Source organism: Hermetia illucens, chromosome 5 (genome assembly GCF_905115235.1).
Source record: "Hermetia illucens chromosome 5, iHerIll2.2.curated.20191125, whole genome shotgun sequence".
Taxonomy (NCBI): domain Eukaryota; kingdom Metazoa; phylum Arthropoda; class Insecta; order Diptera; family Stratiomyidae; genus Hermetia; species Hermetia illucens.
This window is the reverse complement of record NC_051853.1, coordinates 25,387,466-25,408,446: the sequence shown is the minus strand read 5'-3', so window position 1 is coordinate 25,408,446 and position 20,981 is coordinate 25,387,466. Positions and strand designations below refer to the sequence as shown.

Here is a 20,981-nt window from a genome sequence, read left to right as displayed (position 1 = left end):
AGCAAAAATCGACGGTGCCATAACTACAGCTGTTATGATCCTCCTAGTGCAACATTAGCGCCATATGAGGCGATGCTAGACAGTTTGATTTTGAACGCTAGAGACCACAGCGCAACATCATTGCCAGCGAATTCTACGCGTGGGCCTTACACTAGGGTAGTCAAGTGAGGAACTCCAGAGGCCAAACGCTGCTTGAAACCTTCGCGGAACTGGACATCGTACTAGCCAACGTTGGATGCATGCCTACCTTGCGAAGCAGAGTACTAGGCTCAATCGTCAATCTGAATTATTTCAGTATCTCATTGGCAAGAGTGGTGACCTGACGGGAGAGTGAACATTATACCCACAGTGACCATCAGGCCATCTTTCTCGAAATCAGGAATGGGGGAGGCGCCAGTCGAGTGAGCAACAGAAGCGGAAAAAACCAGGATGGCTGGATGGTCCATGGTTTTCGAGGAAGAGACACGGCTTTAGAAGAAGAATACAACCCCAATTGAACAGCGCTGGAAAAAGTGAGCCATTTATGTCAACGGCTGACCAAGGCATGCGACTCTACAATGCCCAAGTTCAACAACAATAGGAAACTAAACTACTACAGAAATCTTGCTGTTGAGAACATCATATCTGCGAGTAAGGAGGCTTCGTCAAAGGGCCAGAAAGAACCTAGAACATTGGCAGTCGGAGAAGAAATACTGCGATCTTTGAAGTAGCCTTAAGAAGGTTATAAGGAAAGATAAGAGGAATTGCTACAAACAGTTGTGCCTTGATGCAAATACGAACCACTGGCGCGTTGCTTCCAAGGTTGTAAGCAACAAGATTCGTGGACAAAAACCACCCCATGTGACATTTGTTCGAAATAATCGCAATCCTTCTCCCACAACAGGTTCAACGGGACGTCTTATCAATCCCCGGGGTGACAGAGGCTAAGTACAGGATATCTGTGGACGAATTAGGGACAATAAGACGCCGGGATTGGACAGGATTCCAAACATAGCTCTGAAGTTGGCTGCTAAAATCAGGGCCGCGTGGTTGATAAGTACATTTGAATCGTGCATGGTCGAAGGAATGTTCCCCGGTCAGCGAAAAATGCAGAGGTTGTTTCTGCTACCGAAACCCTTAAAAACAATCTGGCGCACCTTCTTCACCTCGCCCTATCTGCCTTTTCGACACTATGGGGAAGATTTTAGAGAGAGTGGTATGCAACAGGCTGCTTCCGTTCGTTGAGCTAGCGGGTAGTCTATCGGAGCGGCAGTATGGGTTTCGTAAAGCACGGACCACGGTCGATACCATTACAATGGTCGTAGACTTGGCCCGGGAGGCATCGGCCGCTGATAAGTGCCGCGCGGTGGTATGTTAGAAATGCCTTTAACTGGGGTTGGATTAAGGGCAACCTGGCTAAACTGGGTGTCCCTAGTTACCTAACTCAGATAATCGAGAATTACTTCTCGGAGAGACTTCCTTATCTCTCGCATATTTCTAAATGGTGAAATTAGATCTGACGAAAGATGACACGGAGACTATCCTATTACCAATTACAGGAAAAACAACACTGTCAAAATCCGGGTTGGTAAACTCGAGGTCGTTTCAAAATCCATCATTAGATACGAGGGAGTAGTGTTCGATGCAAAGTTGAGCTTCAAGGGACCTAGACTACGCGCAGCAAAGGCTAGCTCATACAGCAAGGATGATGTCTAATATTGGAGGACCAAAATCTAGTCGACGGCTACTTATCGGAAACCCATTCTACTATATGCGGCTCCTGTCTGGGCGTGCGCAGTGGATAACACAGTGAACTAGGGAAGAGCAAGTTTGGTATACCGGGCAATCACGCTGAGGGTGTGCAGTGCATATAGGATGGTATCAGGTGAGGTAGTGTGTGTCATAGCGGGGATGATTCTCTTAGATTTTCTAGCGACTGACGTACACTGTCTTTACCAGAGAAGGAGGATGAATCCGGCCGAAGTGACTATGGGCTTCCGAAGAACCACTAAGAAGGAGCTGTACCGGAGATGGCATCGGCCGTTGCCCCCATGCACTGATCCCATGTATTAAGAAATGGGTCCAGTGGAAACATGGAGAATTGAATTGCCATCTAGCGTAGGTCCTTTGCCTAGAGCCAAGCGGCTATTAAGGCACTTAAGTCCTACCAGGTGAATCTCAAGCTGGTCTGGAAATACCCTAACAGACTGAACACGTCCGGTTCGCCCAATAAGGGGCTCCAGACCCCGTTGGGGTGAAAAGTAATAAAACCAAGAAAGAAGCCGGGACGCCTCTACACGGCCCAGAGGAATTCTGCGAAATCGCAAATGGGTTCATGGTTATTACGCTGAAAAATTAAAAGGAACGGCTGAGGATATGGTACTGAGCGAACTTACCAGGAATGGAAGAGCCCATGGTGTTCATTAGGCGATACGAACCCAGGCGCTCAAACGATTGTTTAAACCTCGGCAAGGTGAACTTCCGAATCACAGAACGAATACTCACTAGCCACTGCAGGCTAAATTATCATCTGGGTAAGCTGAGGATATTTACGCACACTGTCTGCAGATTCTGCCAGAAAAGTGGCAAAATCATACATGGTCTGTTGGAACATTTGAAAGTAAGGAACATAATAAAGCTCTTATTAATTATGGGCTTCAACGACATAGTAGTAAAGGGACACAACAGTTCTTTTAGAACGCACGTGACAACGTGGCAATATTTTTATTAATAGTTGACATACTACATCCCCTTCGACTACTTGGTTTTGATTCGGCCAACAGGATTGCTATCCCGGCCTCCTCCTCGTTACCCTAGAGCACCTATTGGTCGGACTGAGAAACCACAGCAAAAAAAGTATCTTTCTCCAGTTTTTCAAAATAAGCGCTGTCAGCTACTCAGTACTACTCAAACCTCAAGTTTTTTTTCAGTTTTGATATTTTTCCACACATTATCCTGTGTATCTACATCATTAGCAAAAAGATTGGAGAAAATTATCCACGCTATTAAGGTTATTCTCCCTTCGTTATCACTTGTTTTATCGTTTATATGAAACGACGTAATACAGAGAAATTCTCATTTAAAACCGAATTACTTACATAAAACTAAATATCACTAAAAATAGACGCTTTATATGTTTTAACTAGAGAAGCAAATGTTCTCAATGACTGCAATATACGCATCACACGATGGATGACGTGCAAATGTAATAAAAGATAACGTAAATAACGAGATGTTTGTCAAACCTATCTGTTTCCAAAAGCTAATGGAACTACCTAAGTTCAGTCAATCATGAAGAGTCCTATTTTCATCCTGGAAGACAGTTCCCGCCCGCATAAAGGTAAGAATTATTTACGGAAGATATAGTGCTGTGAGTTTAGATAAAGAGAATATAAATAGTGAAATGTGAATGAATAATAGAAAAAAAACCCTCCAGTTGTGACTCGTAACTTACCGCGGCAATTCCCTTGTGGAATTTATTTGTAACGAAGCGATCTTAGTTCGGCCATATTTGTTGATGTAGCTGAAAAGATAACATTCCTGGATAAAAGTATCCGACTTGAGCTTATATTTAACTGCACTTTTAAAAATCACTTCAGACCTCAATTACAATTTTAATGGTTCACCTCTCGAATTTTTGCCTGGACTCCACTTCTTCAATACAGGATGGACACCCATGACCAGCTTATGAGTTGAATATGAAGACTACCTTGACCTTCTACCAACAGGCAGGCACGTAGCCCAGAGCAAGACATGCTAGAAAAATATTTCTTAGAAGTTGCTCTAAGTGCCCAATACCCTCCTTCAGCATCGCTGAATACATGGCATCCACACTAGGTGCTTTGACGTGTTCAAAGAACAGCATTGTAGCTCTCGCAGTGTTCCAATTCCCCTTGCGTCCCTTACGTGTTGAAAAGTTTGCATGAACCATCAACTCTCTCCTCCCCCCACTTCGGATACCTTTTTCAAGTCTTAAAAAGAAACTGCCACAAGTGTCGCGCCCATCGATTGCGTTAGCAAACGCCCCTTGCTCGCCTCCTCTACCTCTCTCAACCTGCACTGAGTGCAAATGTCTCCTGAAGACTCCTTTCCTTAAAGAATCTAGCACAATAGAAGAAGACTTGATCCGGGTCCTCCGGAATACCATCGCAGCTGGGACAGCTAAATGAACTGTCCAGTTTAAACCTATACATGTATTTTCGGTATCTGCCATGTTCCGTGTGAAACAGCGTGAGATCATTGTTTATCTCACCATGTGTTCTCTGAGTTCGCACCTTTGCTGGAAATCAATCTGTAGGTCCATTGCCCCTTCTCGACCTATTGCCTAACGATTCCTCCCTTTCAGCGATTAGAGGAAGAATCAGGTCCTTCATAGATGCCCGTCATGTTGTCGGCTAAGATGTCGTTTGGCATCATTCAAGCTACCACGTAAGGTCTCAAATGATTCTAGAAACACAGCACACTCTTAAGACAGTCTTTCTATAAATCGCGCTCACTTTTGAGCATGTCGTATGCAATGCAGTTGCCCAAACTAGCGCCGCGCAGAGCAGTGTAGAGCTCATGACTCTAGCTATAAGCAACTTACGAGTGCACCGTAGATCCTCTAGATTTGGCATCACCATGCCAACGCCATGATAACACCTTGGTGCATACATACGGTAAATACTACCTTAAATTTAACCTAGCATCTATCATCACTCCAAGGAATTTAATCGCTGATTTGAGTGGATAATATGCTTCCCCATTCTGATAAGAACAGTGGTTTCCTTACCCCGCTTCATGATAACCGCGCCTGTTTCAGCTTCTGCAAGACCTCCATCTTTCAGCCACTTCTTTATAGCAGTGATTGTTTCCGATAAATGCAATTCCACATCCATGAGATGTTTTATAGCAACAAGCACGAATACGACATCGGCGTAACTCACTATTTTGGCCCCGCTAACTGGAATGTTAAGGACATCATTATATATAATGTTCCAGAATAGTGGTCCCAGCAAAGAACCCTGTTAAACACCCACGAAGACAATGTATTGTCTGGGTCCATTGTCATAGTAGAGCTTTCTACCATGCTTCGGATTTTCAACTAAGCCAGTGACAGTTGTAGGAGACGTCTTCCGTCGCGCAGTTCACCAGTATATGACCTGGTTGAAAGCGTATCCCGGTGAACATAAGTTTCGCAGTCCATCCCTTGCACATCTGCCTAACGACAAGGTCTTCGATGCTTTCCTGCTCCTCACGAGTGAATATTTGCTCGGGAAATATTTTTGGCAATATAGTCAGTCGAATGCCCTTGACCGCACTAGCATAGCTAATGGCGGACTTCCTGAGTCGTGCCTTCACCCCTGACCTGCCCAGATTTTCTCCCCTTTTGGGTTCAGGTTTGAATTTTTTAGAAGCATTCCCTTCATACGGGCTAATCTATGCTGCTTCCCGCTTTCTCGGCTCCGATAAAGGTCTATTCTGAATATTTTTAAGGACGTCTTCTGGTTTTCAGGCTTTCCTTCAAATAGCGCAGGTACCATTTAGCATCTGCGCCACTGGGACCTGTCTCCTTCCTGACGTCTGATATCTTTATCTCAGACGTGCTTTTGCTAGTCCCAGCTTTTTGAGCAGTGATGTTTGATGGTTGTTGTCCTCGCAGAATACCAATGTTGACCTTGAATCCACTGCTTGATATCCTAACTTCTCCATTCTTGGGTCTAATCACCTGGCTCTCAGTATTTCGAAGATGTGCCTCCGAGTGGCTAACCAGTTTGTTTGCGGTACAGGGTCCCGCTTTATTGGCTGTTTTTTTTTTTATTTTAATACGGATACTCATTTGATTATCACGAGTATGGGGGTTAGGAGGTCCGCGATGCCATCGGCCCCCGTAGCACGGCAAGGTCTAACTTACTCACTAAGGTGAGCAGATATCTGTGAGGCCCGGTTCAAATATAGTCAGTTACCCCCGACTGCAAACTATCCAATAGGCACGGTTCGCATGACACCCCGGGATTGAGGGAGGTGACTTCCCAGTCCAGATCCGTAACGTTTTGTTAATAGTAAGGTCACCTCGTCTTTGTAGACGAGAGGCTTGGCCCCTGAAAAGCCACACATCGCCTGCTGTGCTGTCAATGGTCTCACTCGATACGCGGTGGCTTCAAGGAATTTGAATTTGGGAGAATCGGGATCTAAGGAATTGGTTAATGAGCCGCCAATTGGTTTTTCTGTAGTCAGGCGCTATAAGGGGTGGTGGGCGGATGGCTGGGTCTGGCAATTGTATTTCGAGAATGATAACATCGTGGTCGCTGATGCAAAGGACGGTTTCTAAGAATAAGGAAGTGTTTGGATTTATGTCGATGTTGCAGCTAATCAGGATGTGGTTAAGGTGGGAGTGGCAGTTCCACACGTTGTATGTAGAAAGTGCCGGGCTAAAATGGGAAATATGTCGAGCAGCAAGACTTATTATCAGCCAGCAATGTACGTGGCCACCATTGTTGTTGTAATAGGAGTCAAACCAAGAGGTATATCTGGCTTTTAAGTCGCCTCCTAAAATTTGGGACAATGATTTTCCAGAAGAAGGAACTGATGGTGGAGAGTTTATTCGGATTAACGGATTTTTTGGGACAATAAAAGGAAACAATGTACACGTAGCCGGCATAAGTTCGATTAAGACGATGGTCATCTGGATGGATTTAAGGACGTTAGAGGGGACGAAAGACGTGTAGTGGAGAATTTGTCGGCGACTAGAATTGCGGTGCCTCCGGCGAGGAATGTTGGCGTTTCGTTTTGATAATGTTCGGTTCGGGGGCTTTATGGCGATAGTTGAACTTGGTTTCACACAGGAGCACTATTTGCGAGTTGTGTTCATCGAGGAAGAATTCGAACCCGTATCTACGAGCCCGACTAAAGAGTTTATGTTTGGATTGGACGTCATCAACATAAATTGCCCAGATTGCTCCGCGAACTGACGGAGATTCAGGATGTTTTAATTGGGCAATGTTGAAGGAGCTGATGTATGATAGTTGGGTCGCCTCTACGAAGTGCATTGGCAAAGGATACGGATGGTCGACTGAAGGTTGGGTAGGGTTGGTCCAAGGTGGAGAGGCCTGCTTTTGAACGTTCCTCCTCAGCATAACTTGGACAAAATTAGGGTACTTGCGGTAGTTGGTGGCAAAGTGGCATCTGGTACTTTCGTCTAATGTCTTGGAGCACTCACCAAGCAACAGTTTTTGCACGATCCGCTCAGAGTAGAAAGAAGAAAGAAGTGTCAAATGTGATAATCCAAAGGCTCACTCTACAGCCCTCTTACTTTGCCTTCGTTGTGGCGAAGGACTTAATGGGCAGCACGCCGGAGATGCCTTGGGCCTTGAGGTCCTCAACGATCTCCTGTGCAGAGTAAGTGTGGTCAAGGTCGCAAATTATTAGCGAGATTCATTTCTCTTATGAGAGCGTATAAGTGAAGAACTTCGCCTAGTTCTTCACAAGAAGGTCCTTGCGAAGTAGTTCTCTATGTTTTTAAGGAGAATCCGACGGTTGGAGCTCCCTGATTTTTAAATCAGGAAGTCCTTGTGCCCGAGTTGGAAATCATGGTTTTGGTCTATCTGAAATTTTCCACTGCTACGACCAAAACTGTGGGAATTTTGGCACTTACCTGCTTTCTCCGATGTGCCTGTTGCTGCTTGCATGTCGTTGTTTTCCGCTGTGTTGGTTTAGTAGACACGACAGGCGGGTTGCCCATCTTCAACGGTTGCTACTTAACTTGGGCCTGGTGTGGCTGCGGTGCCTGGTGTGGCAGTGCTCTACTGAAGAGTTTGCGGCAACGGTAGACTGGCAGTTGCCTTCGGGATTGATCCCCGAAAGTATTCCAGATCATAGCCTTCAGGGAAGCTATCGTTGTATAAAACAAAACCTTATTAAACTTGATTCGATGTCTATTTGTCTGTCATACTCGATTTATTCAAAAATGGCTGAACCGATTGTCATGAAATTTGGTGAGAAGGTGTGGTCTGTGAATCCGTCTACATTTTGTGTTGAGTTTGAGGGGGATCTCTATACATGCAAAAGAGGGGTGTCAATTTTTTTTTTCGCCGAATATGGTCGTATACTTTTCGAGAATGATCTTGTTTCTGATATTGGGTCAAACATAGAGGATTACGGGCTCAAAGTTGTGCCCTAAAAAATGAAGCAGTTAAGTCCTAGAAAGGCTGGAACTATTACATCTGTACTTTTTTCTCATCTTCTCTCAATCTAAACTTATAACAATTAATAATAATACTTTCAGAAAATAATGTCCCGACAAAATCAGTCCACACCTTCGACGAAGCTGTTACTGAATGTGGTGTTGGAAAATTTCACTACTTCACGTTCGTTGCCTGCGGATTCTGCTTTGTGGAAATAGTGTTAGCAATCTATTCAACACAACTTTACATCATGTTCACGAAGTGCGACCTCCAGATAACCATACATGAAGAAGGAATTGTTACATCTGCAACATTAATGGGAATAATCGCGAGTTCGCATGCTTGGGGTTTCATATCAGACAAGTGGGGACGAATAAAAGTTATCCGAATCTCTATACCAGGAACTGTTATATTTATCATATTATCTGCACTGGCATCAACTACCCCCATGTTAATTACCTGCAGATTTTTAGTGGGTGTTTTAATTGGTGGATGTCAGGCATCAGTTTTCAGTTACTTTGGAGAATTTTTTAATTCCGAGGTTAGACCTCGAAGCGTGGCACGTACATCAATGTTTTTTGCATTCGGGTCATTGTTGGCACCAGGTGAGCTTCACTTTTTTTTCCGGAAAGATTAACTAGAAACCACACTTTCCTGTTTCAGTCTTAGCCATCACCTTCCTTCCTTTCAAGTTCGACTGGACGATTTACGGATATCCTTTTTCATCATGGAGACTAGTTGAAATGACTTGCGCCCTTCCCGGGATATGTGTTCTGGTAGTTCTTCCATATATGCCAGAAAGTCCAAAATTTTTATTATCCAAAGGTGACAATGAAGGTTCTCTAAAGGTCCTACGGTACATTTATTTCATAAACACTGGAAAATCAAGAGAGGAATATCCCGTTGAAAAGTTATATGAAGATGACGACAATTTGAAGGAATCCGATGTACCCAGCAATCCACTTTCACTTCTTTGGAATCAAACAATCCAAATGTTTTTAAAATCTCGTCTCTGGGTTTCACTAAATCTTTTGTCGAATTTTTTCTTCAGTTACGCAGTTTGGAATGGTTTACACGCATGGTAAGTACATCTCAGGTAGTGACAAAACTATAACTTTTCCCCATCGCTGTCCTGAAAGTCTTTATTGAACAGAGTGAAGCATAGGCCGAAAGGACCACGACCGTCAAAAAAGTAGGGTTTGACAAAATAATGCAACCCAACAGTTCCAAAGTATCCTGGACAAATCCAACACTTAGTTCTTGACAAGCCTTCATATATTCAATGATTTATATCTTTCCAATTAAGGTATCCGGAGATACTTACTTTAACGTCAAAACTCAGAGAAACTGGTATGACCGTATGCGAGATAATTCAAAACGAGCTAAAAACGACACCCAATATGACTGGCCCCTCACATAGTCATCTTGGATGTGCAACGGAAATTGACAACACCATCTACCACGTTGTGATTGTAATAGGGCTGGTGAACGCAGTGGTCTATATGATCTCCGGGTATGTGGTCAAGCTGTTTCGAAAGAAGCATCTAATAGGTAAGTTCAAGGACACTCAATAGAATCCGTTGAAGAAGCGTTCACCCAATTCTTCTTTCTAGCATTCTGGCTCCTGTTCAGTGGACTAAGCACGGTCCTGATTACCTGGTGCCGTAATTTCTACCTGACAAACTTCCTATTCCTGAATGTTAATATGATAGCAGTGAATGCAGGGCTAGTCATAGCGATAGCAGTAAGTTTCTATCCAACGAGTATCAGTGCAACGGCCGTGTGTCTTATAATGATGTTTGGCAGCCTAGGCCAAGTTGTTGGAGTGAACATAATTGGCTTCTTCCTTCCCAGAAATTGCGAATTCATATTTTATGGTTCAGGAACTTTTTTATGCTGTTTAGCGTTGCTTTCCTTTCTGTTGCCTAGCGATCAAAGTGAAAGAAACGGATCTATAGACCACTCAATACCTAAAAATAGTACTAGTGGAAGTAATAGTGATATAAATCCAGTTAATGATTTAAAACTTTACAGATAATAATAACTAAAAAAAGGAAATTGGAATAATATCTCTCCAAAGAATCGAGAATTGAATATTTGAAAAGTCCGCTTTTGGGCTGCGGCTTCTCTGGCCGCTTCCTCAAGGGATCGTGTCTTCCAATTTTTTGAAAGCACACAGCAGGTGCGCTGTAGCTTCATGATGTTAGCAGCTCTATAGCCGAAGCAAAAACCACGCTACTCCTCCATAGAATCTTGCCATTGGCGTTGTAACCCACTGCAATTCCAGCAACGGGCTGTACTGCTTCGACCTCCGCTTAACGAATACCAAAGAACTCTTGGTTGGCTATTTCGCAGGAAATCTCTGCCGCTATTACAAGTGACGCTTTGGACGCTGAAGTCTTACCCTCTTACGTACGGCTAAGCCGTCATGCTCATTCTCAAAGTTCTCGACCCATCCATGTAGCTCACGAATAGTAGCGACGTGACTGGGGAAGATTGCTCATATGATTTCGGGCCGCAAACTTCGTTACAAGGTCTCAACCAATTCAGCAGTTGCTGGAATCTTGATACCAGACGTCTGACGTAAAAATGCGCAAAGGACTCCTGCTCGTTCTGGGTCTAACTACGGATCCGCTCCCAGAGATCAACATCAAAAGATGAATATCCTAGCAGGAGATCCCGAAGTTGATCTTGGAGAGCGCCCCGCAGGTCCGGCCATCGAGCTTCCGGTTTAGTTTGCCGGTACTCACAATACCAGTCTGATGCTTTCCCTGTAAAAAGTACATACGTGTACTCTAGCAATAAAGATTAGCTCCCTTGTAGTTAACGAATGAGTCAGGAATTTGACCCTAAATAGCGATTTATCTATAGACAATGATCCCTCTGAACCATCATACCTTAAACCACAGGAGCTTAAGGTATGTAATCAGGGGACATCGCCCCACGAACGAGGTGGCAAACTGGTTGGGAGTATCAAGGGAGGCAACGGCGACTACAGCAACACAGAAGTCATCGTTGGGTTTTTAGAGTGAATGATGGCTCTACCTCATCTAGAACCTCTTTGATGAGTAAGCTCAGCCTCCACATCAGCCTAGCCTTTAGGTATGGCACAAATGACGACTCCGACGTCACATCGTACGGTCTTCCACCAAACCCAAAGCCCAAAGCAACCCCCATTGGAAGGGCTTGATCTTATCCATGCAGATCGTCGATAGCCAGACACGAGTGACCGGTGAGAGTCTCCCAGGTGTCGCACGCACCGAATAAGCCCTGGGAAAATGATCTTCTAAAGCTATAACGTGGAACACACAAACCACCTGAGAGGAATCAAGGGATGAATCCCGTGTGGCCGCATTTGTCATCCAGGAGATGCTCGATGATCATCTCCGACCGCCTGACCTCAACACTGATCTACAGCGGATAATCGTAAACCTCGCCGCTCAGTTCCGGTGGCCTTCCACTTCCCCTTCTTCTTAAGCTTTTGGCCGACTCAGAAGCGATATCCACTCCGAGGCTACTGAGGTGAACGCCTTAGCTTTTTATTTCACGCGATCATTTTTTTGGACGAAATTAAATTCGTTTTATTGGTTGGTTTGTCGCCGGACCTTACAACATTAGGTAGAATTTAGGATAGTGAAGTAACTCCTACGATACGATATTTATCTCATTCCCTGACCTCAACATTTTAGCAATACAGCCAAAACGGAATTAAATTCGATCTGGCGGCAATGCTTTCGGAAATTTACGGGCGGTCCTGATAGTTGAAATCTTTGAGAATGGGGCTATAATCCGGCCGGAATTGTTGTCGTTAGTCAATTTCGTACAAGCACATGCAGAAAGTAAACATCTAAGCTAATGTCCCACATACTGCAAAACGTCGTTAGTCGATGTTTTGGACCCTAACCTGGATAGGAAAAGTTCTTAGGGGGCATGACAATTTCAAGCAGGCGAGTGATTAATTAATTGAGCCTGTTTGACTGGAACAATGATGTTGAAGTCATCCGAAGTGCTTGGTTCCTTCGATCTTTTTTAGTTGACCAATCCCTTTCGTTCACCGATCCACTTCCATGATTCCGCAGTCAACCAAATTTTATGACGCCCCTTCGGGACGTGGCCGACAACCTGCACAACACACGAGAAAAAAGCATTTTTAATAGCGGCCCAATGCTCATCAATATTCTTAGGCGGATTACTCAGTGTATCTGCCGTTCGATTAGCAAGATTGCTCTGCTCAGGTCGAGCGACAACTGGATCATACAAGTGATCGATGTTGAACTTGGGTGGGTGGAAGCTCTGCAACCTTGCAAGGCTCCCAAATCAAGAGAGTACGCCTTGCGATAGCCGTCAGAAACAATTCGATCCCAGATTCGCGTCTGATACTGCTTGGCTTTCCAGAGTAGCACATTGTCACATGAGTGAGAAGAGTACTTTCCAGAGTCCCATTATCTTATTTCGCTTATACCCGAATGTCGTTATATCGTTGGAAAATTCAAGAAAGCGAGCATTCTGTGGACCCTCAATACCGTAGGAGCCGAAGAGCGTGCGGAACATTGCCAGCTCAAAAACCCTATGTGTACCGTGAGCAGATTCGTGGTTTGCAAGAAGAAATCATACAAGTAATTTTGGATTCCTCTTGTAAAAAACCAAGAGCTTGCATCATTATCAAAGGAAATATGTCTTTCTGAGCTTCTGATTGAAAACCTCGCGGCTGTGCAAGCCTCACTGGAAGCCAGAGGAAGAACTCGAAAGACAGTCGTGGCATCAGGAGATAACACATACTCCCACCAGAATTAGTCGTTAGACTGCGGTTTTGCGAGGCCATCACCCACCATCTGGAGAAGTACGAATAGTGACACCAATTGAAGTGGTACAAAGAATAATAATAATAATCGTTGGCGCAACAATCCATGTTGGATCAGGGCCTTGAAGTGTGTTAGAGCACTTCATTCAGCATTGCACTCGACCGAGTTTATTACCCTGATTTGACTCAGGTACTCATTCACAGCTGAGTCGACTGGTGTTCGACGTCAAATCACGATACAAATCCCATTGCCACCAGCGAGATTTGAACCGCGACCTTCCGTACGACAGCCTTGCGCTCTAACCACTCAGCTATCCTTACAACGGTACAAAGAATACTTTGTTGAATTCATCCTTAACAACAATACATAACGTCGAGGACTTCCTAACATTTATGACCAGCATCAGGGAAGAGATACTAGACACTCCCTAGGCAACACTCTGACGAGCGTTTTGGTCAAGAATTAGGAAGTTTCGGATAATCCTTCTAAGTCGGTTCAGAGAATAATCAGATTCGACATTGAGGGCAACTCGGAAGTAGATAGAATAATATTAGAGTATAATAATAATAACACCTGAGCCGCAACATGGCTCATCTACAGGTGGGCGGAGTCACCACAAGCGAAATAAAGCTGTAGGAAGACCTCAATAGAGTCGTTATCGATGCGTATGAGACCAGGCGTCTGGCTAAAGCAGTCAAGTCACGATAGTCAAGAGCTGAACCCTGGTAGAATAAGAACCTATCAAGAATCAGAAATGCGGTCGGGAAACTGTTCAACTAGGCGAAACGAACTGGGGACTGATAGAAATACGTATGCGCATTGACGGCATATAGCAACACGATCAGGGAAGCTTCTGTGATAGGATGGAATAAACCATAGATGCGTCTAAGCTATAAAAGCTAAGACAAGACAATATCTTCTGTTTGTCTGAAGAGGGAAGATGTGACATTTACCGAGAATGAGGAGGACAGGGTACATCGATGTCAACACATCGTTTATAGTGCCAGATAGGACCTGTATCAGTTGACGAATATAGGATGGGATGCCAAAGAAACAAGAGAAATAGCACTGCGCGCGTTTTTGGACATCGAAGGTGCGTTCGATAGCACATCGCACGCAAGGATATGAGAAGCCTTGATTCGCAAGGAAGTGGGAAACTCCTTGGCCTTCTAGATTGACAGAATATTAGAGTTGACAAATAGAAGTACCCATAGATATAAATTCAATTGTCACAAACACTACTCCACGGGGTGGGTTATTAAATGTGGAGTACGGTAGTTGACGAACTGCTAAGAGTGCTAAAAAACACTGGAATGCAGTTTTAATCTATAGAAAGAAATGTGAGGACACCCTATGTGACAGAATCCAAACTGGACGCATAAATCCAGCCAAGGCATTATAGTGCCATTCACTAGAAAGCACAAACTTGGTCACCTGAGCGCCAACAGATTACATGGCATGGAGGTGAAACGAGTAACAGAGGTCAAATATGTGTGAATCACACTAGATCTAGAAGCCACATGTTGAAAACATATGTCAGAAATCCACAAAGCTGATAACTTGCCGATCCACAGCAGGGGAAAAATCGGGATGCACCCCGAAAATGCCACAGTGTACATACACTGCAATAATAAGACCAATGTTTACCTCTGAAGCTCTAATCTGGGCTAACAGAACTGAACTCAGCACAACAGTGAAGTAGTTACACAGGAATCCCTGGACGTCATTCAAGGATTAACTTCTCCCCACCTACGCATACAGATGCAGGCAAGGATGACGATCTTCAGAATATTCGGAAGTATTGGCAAGGCGAAAGAAGATTGATATTGTTTTAGGCAGCATCCTGAATGACTGATACCCAGGAAAACATGACAGGGAAAGCCTGGCAGTGACATACGGCTTAAACCAGGAACTGATTATCTGGTAGAATAACCAATCCCTTGCAGCAGAGGAAGCAGGCGCCCTGCTCATTGTTCCAAGAAAAAAGAATTGAACCAATGAATAAGCACAACTTACCAGAAATGGAACAGACCAGGGTACTCATGGGAGGATACAAACCTAAGCGCTCGAAAGATTATCCAACCTCGCCAAGAAGAGCCTTCGGATTACATTGGGAATGCTAAATTATCATCTGGGATGAACACTGTCTGTAGATTCTGTGAAAAGTGTGACGAAACCTCCACATATATGTTCTGGAAGAATGTTCGAAACTTCTGCAAAGTAGGTTGAGGCACCGGCGTACTCTGAATCTATAATTTCAGATGAACAACTTTAGCGGCACAATGGTGAGATTCTTGTAGGTATGTTGGTTAAAAATCGGTAACGGCACAAAACAGATTTCTCATTTGCTTTCCAGCAAAACTAGTTTTCGCACTAAGTGAGTCGTTTTAGAACTACATAGCGCCGATGAACAGAAGTATAGATTTGTCGAGAAATCCTGGAGGTAGCCGAAGCACATTATCGAGTACCGCCAATGGTGCTCTTGTGCTCTTGTCCAGACTTCATTAGCAGATATATTTTCGGAGTCACTAATTATGAGAGTATATTTTCATAATAATGTTGAATTTTCCGTGATATCTCATTTCCTGATATGTACAAGCATCAAGAGAACTAAAAGTATATCTTCTCCGAATTATAGTGTGGCGATCTGGTTAAATCCACGGCCCTTTAAAGCTCCCTACTTCGCTCTCTGGTCTAGGATTCAACCATATGGGAAGAACGGAACCTTCACTTGTAGTTTCCATTAGAGACAGAATGTGAAAAGATCATGAAGACCTAGGAGTTGTTGTTCGGGCTAGGTCCTGGTGGTTTAAGGTAGGTACTTATAGTTTCAAGTTAAACCCACGGTTTTCTTACTCGCAGATTGATTTTTTTACCACAATCAGAGCCTCGTTATGACAAGCAATAACGGTACTAGTATATACCGGCTGTGCATTCATACAGGTGGCTCAGGACCCATACTGGTGGATGTAAAACTTACCCAAACCTCTACCGAACTAAGGAGTACCGCACCCGTGTTGTAAGCGCAAATGCACGCTTGAGAGTAACCTTCATGAAACTTCTATTAGGGGACCAACCCATAGGAATTCTCCAGAGACATATGCAGAAAGCTGTCCCGGTTCCCGTGGTACCAGATAACCTCTGTTGAGACACGCAGACTCAGATCTAATCGCCCTAGTTAGGGCTTGGATCATTCGCCTATTGCACCATGATCAGCAAGTTAAAGTTAGCACAACCTTTCCCGGTTCACCACAGCCACTTAGTTTTAATTCGACCGACAGAGTTCACCTCAGAGCATCTATTAGTCGGAATGATAAACCACAACAAACTGAAGAAGCAAACGCTGGCTCTTTTCCTAAAAGCTTTTTTTGCCAATTCTTCGAAATTAATTCTGTCCGCCGTCACGGTTTTTCTTCAGTTTTGATATTTTTCTACCGATTATCCTGTGTATCTATATAATTAGCAAAAAGATTGGAAAAAAAATACCTTGGGCTAAGGTTATTTCTCCCTTTCTTATCACTTATTATATCACTTATATGAGACAACGTAATGTAAGGAAATTCTCATTTCAAATTGAATTACTTACATAAAACTAAATATCCCTAAAATTGACACTTTACATGTTTCTAACTAGAGAAGCAAATGTTCTCAACGACTGCAATATACACATCACACAATAGATGACGTGCAAATGTAATAAAAGATAAATGTTAATAACGAGATGTTTGTCAAATCTATCTGTTTTCAAAAGGCAATGGAACTACCTAAGTCGAATCAACCATGAAGAGTCCTCTTCCCATCCCAGAAGACAGCTCCCGCACTCGCAAAGGTAAGATGATTATTTTTGGGGGATATAGTTCTGTGAATTAAGATAAAGTGAATAGAAATAGTGATAAAACTAAAGAATGAAAAAAGCTCTTCATTTTCAAAGTCGTTCTCAATTGAGTGTGGTGCCGTTGAGTGGTGTCAGTCCTAGATACCTGAGGAAGGTGGTCAGACCCGAGTCTGCCATGAGACTCATCTGAAGCGCCTCTTGCCACAAACCCTCACCGAACGTTATCTACTACCATGAGACGGTCTTTGAGAGCATATGCTCCAGGAGAATTTCTAGAGAATGTTCTCTCGGCCCGATTATTTGGGGTTAGCCCCATTGTGGGAGTTTCACAACCCTTAGTTGCGGCAGACGTGTTAGGTCGATCTCGCATCCCTCTATATGCATGCGGAACACTGAATCAATATAAACCTATACTGTTGTGCCAGTCACGGCGGGGCCCTGATTGTGGTCTCAAAACCAATTCGTTTCCGGGGAAGACCATGGAACCGTGCCTACATGGCAGGCACACATATTAAACCTCCAGGCCCTTCATATCCTTTTTTTTAAAAAACAAAAATTACAATACTTTCAGAAAGTCATGTCTCGACAAAGTCAGTCCACACCTTCGACGAAGCTGTTACTGAATGTGGTGTTGGAAAATTTCACTACTTCACGTTTGTGGTCTGTGGACTCTGCCTTATGGAAATAGTGTTAGCAATCTATTCAACACAACTTTACATCATGTTCACGAAGTGCGACCTCCAAATAACCATGCATGAAGAAGGAATTGTTACATCTGCAACATTAATGGGAATAATCGCGAGTTCGCATGCTTGGGGTTTCATATCAGACAAGTGGGGACGAATAAAAGTTATCCGGATCTCTATACCAGGGACTGTTATATTCATCATATTATCTGCACTGGCATCAACTACCCCCATGTTAATTACCTGCAGATTTTTAGTGGGTGTCTTAATTGGTGGATGTCAGGCATCAGTTTTCAGTTACTTTGGAGAATTTTTTAATTCCGAGATTAGACCCCGAAGCGTGGCACGAACATCAATGTTTTTTGCACTCGGGTCATTATTGGCACCAGGTGAGCTTCACTTATTTTTCCGGAAAGGTTAACTAGAAACCACACTTTCCTATTTCAGTCTTATCCATCACCTTCCTTCCTTTCAAGTTCGACTGGACGATTTACGGACATCCTTTCTCATCATGGAGACTGGTTGAAATGACTTGCGCGCTTCCTGGAATATGTGTTCTGGTAGTTCTTCCATTTATGCCAGAAAGTCCAAAATTTTTATTATCCAAAGGTGACAATGAAGGTTCTTTAAAAGTTCTGCGGTATATTTATTACATAAACACTGGAAAATCAAAAGATGAATATCCTGTGGAAAAATTATATGAAGATAGTGCCAATTTAAAGGAATCTGATGAACCTCGTAACCCATTTTTACTTCTTTGGAATCAAACAATCCAAATGTTTTTAAAATCTCGTGTCTGGGTTTCGCTGAACCTTTTGACGAATATATTTGTTAGCTACGCAGTTTGGAATGGTTTACACGCGTGGTAAGTACATCTACGTTACTGACAAAGCAGAATGAAGCATAAGCCGAATGGACCAGGACCGCCAAAAACTTCGGATTCCCTGGACATATACAACGTTTAGCTCTCAATAAGCCTTTATACATTCTGTGATTTATATTTTTCCAATTAGGTATCCGGAGATACTTACTTTAACGTCAAAACTCAGAGAAACTGGTATGACCGTATGCGAGATAGTTCAAAACGAGCTAAAAACCACACCCAATATGACTGGCCCCCCACATGGTGATCTTGGATGTGCAACGAAAATTGACAACACCATCTACCACGTTGTGATTGTAATAGGGCTGGTGAACGCAGTGGTCTATATGATCTCCGGGTATGTGGTCAAGCTGTTTCGAAAGAAGCATCTAATAGGTAAGTTCAAGGACATTCAATACAATTCATTGAAAAAGCATTCACCCAATTCCTCTTTCTAGCATTCTGGCTTCTGTTCAGTGGACTAAGCACGGTCCTGATTACATGGTGCCGTCATTTCTACCTGACAAACTTTCTATTCCTGAATGTTAATATGATAGCAGTGAATGTGGGACTTATAGTAGCGATTGCAGTAAGTTACTTTCCAACGAGTATCAGTGCAACGACCGTGTGTCTTACAATGATGTCTGGCCGAATAGGTCAAGTTGTTGGAGTAAACGTAATTGGCTTCATCCTCCCCAGAAATTGCGAACTTATATTTTATGGATCAGGAACTGTTCTATGCTGTTTTGCATTACTTTCCCTTCTATTGCCCAGCGATCAAAGTGAAAGAAACGGATCTGTAGATCACTCAATACCTAAAAGTAGCACTAGTGGAAGTAATAGTGATATAAATCCAGTCAATACTGTAAAAGTTTAAGGAGTACTAGCTTAAAAATAATAAAATAACTGGAAAACGGAAACAGGTCTAATATCTCTGTCAAAAAAGTACCAAGAATTGGGCATTTGAAAAGTTCGCTTTTGGCCAGTGGATCCTACGACCCCCTTCTCCAGGGTATCAATTCTTCCAGTTATTTGGAAGCGCATAGCTGTAATAAAGACGACTTAATTCCCCCATTCAATCTTACCTCTGGTGTTCTAACCCACAGCAATTCCAGCAACCACAAGTCTGTACGGCCTCAACCTCCGGTTCTTGAGTACCAAAGAGATTTTAGTTGGTCATTTCACAGGAAGTCTCTGTCACGACCACTTTCGACAGATGACGCTTGAACCCTGAGATCTTATCAACTTATGTACAGCTAAACGATCCTGCTGATTCTGAAACTTCTTGACCCATCCACGTAGAAGATTGCCCACCTGATTTCGAGCCGCAAACTCCGTTTCAGGGTCTCAACCAATGCAAACTCCTTGGGCAGTTTAGCAACTGCCACAGCGTCCTGGCACCAGACGTGTGATATCCCGAAAAAATCCGCAAAGGAATCCCGCTCGCTAGATCCGCTCCCAGATATGACACCGACGGGAACTCCATCGTCGCATCGTACGGTCTTCTAGCATGAGTTGCTGTATTCGAAGAGCTTCTTTGTGTGGCATCTGTCGAAGGATATGCTGAATAATCGAGGGTGGCCGGGATCCACCGCTGCTTCGTAGCCGCCCAATAATGGTGAGTTACCCCTGAGGACTCTTCTCACCTTAAATAGCCTTCGACTCTCACATTTTAATCACAGCAAAATTCACGGATGGCCGAAATGCCGCATCAACCTCAACACTTATCAAACCCCCATCTAGTCGCTCCCCGTCGCAGAGTATTAGATAAATGAAATCAAACAAAAAGGGAAAGAGGATTCAATCTTCCTCGTTTGGAATCCGAAAACAAAGTTAAAATGAACCATTCCGGATGGAACAGCATAGCATTTAGCCAACCCCAACAAAGATTCATCTCATCTGTCACTTCATCCCGACGAAAAGGAAAGGATATTCAATTTTTCAATTAAATGAGATAAGAAATTGCTGTTTCACATAAAAGTAGAAAAAGACATTCCGAGTCCGCAGTTTGCGGCCCACAGGCACACCTTTTCCAACACTACTTCCATGATGTCACTTCTAACGGAGGAAAACATCCCCCACACCAATATCATCAAGTCATCCGCATACACCACGATGTTCACTCTGCCCCGTTTCTGTAGGCATGCTGCGACTTATAGAAGAGTGTTCTCCCCATAATTGTCCTTATGTGGATATCCAGGATGCGCTTTAGATTCTTCAACACGAAAGAAAAGGGCTGTCGTACGGAAGATCACGGTTCCAATTATACTGGTGGCAGTGGAATTTGTATCGTGATTTGACGTCGGATACCAGTCGACTCAGCTGTGAATGAGTACCTGAGTCAAATCAGGGTAATAATCTCGGACGAGCGCAATGCCGACCACATTGTCTTATACAGGGTACTGTAATCCTATAGTGTACCGTTACGGTCTTCAAGGCCCTAATCCAACATGTATTGTTGCGCCAACAACTATTATAACACGGAACAGGTGAGGTTGATTAACCAAGAGCGCACGTCTCCGAAAGTAAGGTATCCCAAAGAGATGCAGCTTCGGTAAATCTCGACAAGTCACGGTACAACCTCTTCTTGATACTTCTATAGCATGACTGGCACTATGCCATCTTGGCCAGGAGATTTATATATGGAGAAGCTGT

The 20,981-nt window shown here is 43.6% G+C and overlaps 1 protein-coding gene across 1 annotated transcript; it reads left to right on the top strand.

Moving 5' to 3' along the window:
• The first annotated feature begins 3,213 nt into the window (after positions 1–3,213).
• On the top strand, positions 3,214–19,203 carry LOC119656983. The gene is made up of 9 exons (XM_038063718.1): positions 3,214–3,319; positions 8,243–8,746; positions 8,805–9,222; positions 9,448–9,692; positions 9,755–10,132; positions 17,350–17,853; positions 17,912–18,329; positions 18,478–18,722; positions 18,785–19,203. The coding sequence occupies exons 1-9, from the start codon at positions 3,271–3,273 to the stop codon at positions 19,201–19,203; spliced, it is 3,180 nt and encodes a 1,059-aa protein (XP_037919646.1). The 5' UTR covers positions 3,214–3,270.
• The last annotated feature ends 1,778 nt before the right edge of the window (positions 19,204–20,981 follow it).